Raw genomic sequence first — 3,525 nt, forward strand, 5'->3', positions numbered from 1 at the left:
ATAAATATATCCATACATATATATATATACATATATAGGCAGTGCCGATAGAAAACAGCATCTTTTTTTCGAACTGTGGCAGAACCAAGCCGGCAATGCGGCAGTGCCGATAGAGACTGCCCATACGAAAAACGTTCTTCTGACTCATTGGTTATCGTAGTCAAAAGAAACATCTTATTTTACAATTCAGCAATTTAAGTTTTCCCAATAGTTTAAATATTTCATACAGAAATCAACAGCGATCAACTTAGTCAGCGCTGGATGTGGCGAGTATTGCTAGCGACGGGCATAGACCCCCCATGCCTCTCGAAATTCTTCATACTTTTAGTCTCAATGGAAATTTAAATCAAATCATGAATCTATCAATCATTCAAAATGTATAAATTGTTATAAAAAAAGTATTTTCTACGCTAACTTCATTACATTTTAGACAATTTAATAGACACCACTTTCGATTCCACTCAATGCAATAGTATAGAACCTAACGATGTAAACAACTTTTAATACCCAATCGGCCGGCCAAATTTTTATTATTATTATTATTATTATATTAATCATATTGCCATATTTTAATGTTTAATATTTTAATCCACTCTGTAAGTGGCGGGTTTCCCGCTGTGGAATGAGAGTGTAAATAAATAAAATAAATAAATTTTGATGACGTCATCTTTGGGGACTACTTCGGTCTATACCGTACACAAAACATACTTTCAATATACATTTAAAATCATCTACCCATGTGTTTTTTTTTTATGTTTAATTCACATCCAACAGAAAGTAACTCCCAGGGAATTTAGTTTCTATTTAGTTGACAGAAACGTTAACCACTAAGCTCCCACTCCATGTTAATTATTATCCCATGATATTCTAAGTTTGGTTTATAGATAAATAGACTACTCATTAAAGATGTATTGTCCCTTGCTAATGTCAAAAAATCATAAGAAATAATTTTGAAATAAACTTGCTCATATTGCAATAGCATACAAATTATTAACTTGTGCATACAAATTATTGAATTTAAAAAATTTGTACCCTGATTTTTAAACCAAAAAATTATAATAAAATAATAAAACACTTGCAGTGACTGGAAGTGTTTCTATCATTTTTCGCTGTAAACTGATGGGTAGATAATTTTTAAATACACTAATTACTATGTTCAAGTTGAAAACTTTAATGTTGCTTCAAAATTGGCAATTTAATTTCAAAAAATATTTTTTTTATTTGTTTTGGTATTTAGACAATACAACTTTAATAACCAAGTGCAATTATTTGTAAACACTGAAATTCTAGTTTTTGTGGGTTGAGTATGTGGCTTATATGGGATAGGTCCTACTGTAAACTTGAGATCTACCTTAAAATAATCATAGAATTCTCTGTAAAATTCAGCGGGGAACTTATATACCTAGTTACCAAACGTCTCGCAGCGTGCGGGACGGTCCGGCATTTCAAAGTGATTTTGGATGAAGTATAAATTTGTCACGCATTTAGCGAAAGTCTATGTGTGATAACGAATTCAGGGGGAATGTAATTAAAATTAGAAGAAATTGGTTTTATTAAATATATAAAGAAGGTCATGCAGTAGCTTGATACTGTAAACTTGAGATCTACCTTAAAATAATCATAGAATTCTCTGTAAAATTCAGCGGGGAACTTATATACCTAGTTACCAAACGTCTCGCAGCGTGCGGGACGGTCCGGCATTTCAAAGTGATTTTGGATGAAGTATAAATTTGTCACGCATTTAGCGAAAGTCTATGTGTGATAACGAATTCAGGGGAAATGTATTTAAAATTAGAAGAAATTGGTTTTATTAAATATATAAAGAAGGTCATGCAGTAGCTTGAGTCAATAGAGAGCTTTCGTTATCTCGTCTCGAGAATCAATTCAGCAGGAAAATTGCTCTTTCCCCACCAAAACGAATCAAGTCGCGTGCGGTCTTGTGCGTTCATTGTCACAACCAACCGCTGATGTGACTGGAAACGGGGTTCCGCCCCTGGAAACCCGGAGCCCTGTCTCTTATACACATCTAGATGTTGTAGTCACGCATTTCAAATCTCTCAGGTTGGTAACTACCGGTATGCATTATGTAAGTAGTGTATCAAAGCAAATCAACAACTCCTTGGTTTATGTTAAGTGAAATAACAACCATAAAGAATAGCTTACAGTTGGATAAACTGTTGACAACAACAGTTATTTCTGAATAAGCAGTAAAGTGGATGAGTGTTCTGCCATCCAGTGGATGTCAATTTGAGATTTTTATAAACACTAATAGTTTATAATCAAATGTAATTGCCATGATTACAAATTAAATTTTTCAAATTACAATTACATTACCATTACATTACAATTACAAATTACATTTTGAAACAAATTACAAATTACACTCAATTACATTAAAAATGTAATGATTGCAATTGATTACAATTACTAATTACAATTACCCTATGCCTGCTTGAATGTACAAAAGCTGCTTGTTTCAAAATGTTTTAATTGCTTTATAATCATTGTATTAATCAAACACACTTCTGTTTTATTGTCTTTGTTACCCTCGCCCCCCCCCCAAAGGGTAGAAGATGGTATTGCAGTGTGCTCCCACTGGGTGGGTGTCGGTGTGTGTGTGACTGTGTGTGTGTGTGTGGGTGTGTGTGTGTGTGTGTGTGACTGTCTGTGATGTGTTGGTCTTTCGGGAACATAACTCAAAAACTAATGGACCGATTAACCTCAAACTTTTACACATTGACTATACGTGTGTCTTGGTTCTCCTCGAGTTTGGTGTTCATCAGAAGTAGAATGTAGATTTTAGAACGTTATTTATATAGTTTTCGGTCGCAACTGACAGAGCCAACTCGAGCGGATCGTTCGACTGAGTTGTTGAGTCATTTGGTTAAGCCAGGCTGACTCGAGCGGACCAAATTTTGCTCCTTTAATTGCCTCTAGAATTAGATAACAAGTTTGGTTGTTTCCATTGTCAAATGATGTACATTTTAAAGGAACTACCGAGTATTCTCTTATGAATAAAGCCTAATAATACATTAATATTTGTTTTTTAAGTAACGTTAAAATGAATTACTTTCAGGTGGTTTGAGTCGTCTTACACGTCCCACAATTATGAAAATATTAAGGAAGTCAGTTGATAAAATTAAAGAATTTCTGAAGAAAACGTTCAGCTCAATTTTTGAGTCATACGTAAACAAACTGGTGGATTACATACAAAACATTTTAGAGAAAGGAGGAGCAGATGCTCTAGATGAATTCATTCAGTGGCTGACATCCATAGATCCGGTTGGTATATTATTAACATAATTGTATTACTACAAGTAGTAGTAGTAGTATTATAATTCGTTGTACAAAATAGGCCTATATTCACATAGACAGTATGATTATAGTAATCGTACAAGGTTATTTGAATAAAAACAGTCAAAACCTTAGATACTATTATGAGCATTAAATTTCATTAATATACTTTTTGACGTCTTCTTATTCGCCCATTTGTGCATGTTCGCTGAAAACTTTATTTTATATTAT

At 33.4% G+C, this 3,525-nt stretch overlaps 1 protein-coding gene across 1 annotated transcript in view; it reads left to right on the plus strand.

Annotated features, from left to right (window-relative positions):
- Positions 1 to 3,525, plus strand: part of LOC117108507 — a 64,203-nt gene that overhangs the window by 53,334 nt on the left and 7,344 nt on the right. The window contains exon 22 of the mRNA XM_033250528.1: positions 3,077 to 3,282. Within this exon, the coding sequence (XP_033106419.1) occupies positions 3,077 to 3,282 (206 nt within the window). The remainder of the gene's footprint in view (positions 1 to 3,076; positions 3,283 to 3,525) is intronic.

Source organism: Anneissia japonica, unplaced genomic scaffold (assembly GCF_011630105.1).
Source record: "Anneissia japonica isolate Jap-2015-1 unplaced genomic scaffold, ASM1163010v1 scaffold287819_len434453_cov191, whole genome shotgun sequence".
Classification (NCBI taxonomy): domain Eukaryota; kingdom Metazoa; phylum Echinodermata; class Crinoidea; order Comatulida; family Comatulidae; genus Anneissia; species Anneissia japonica.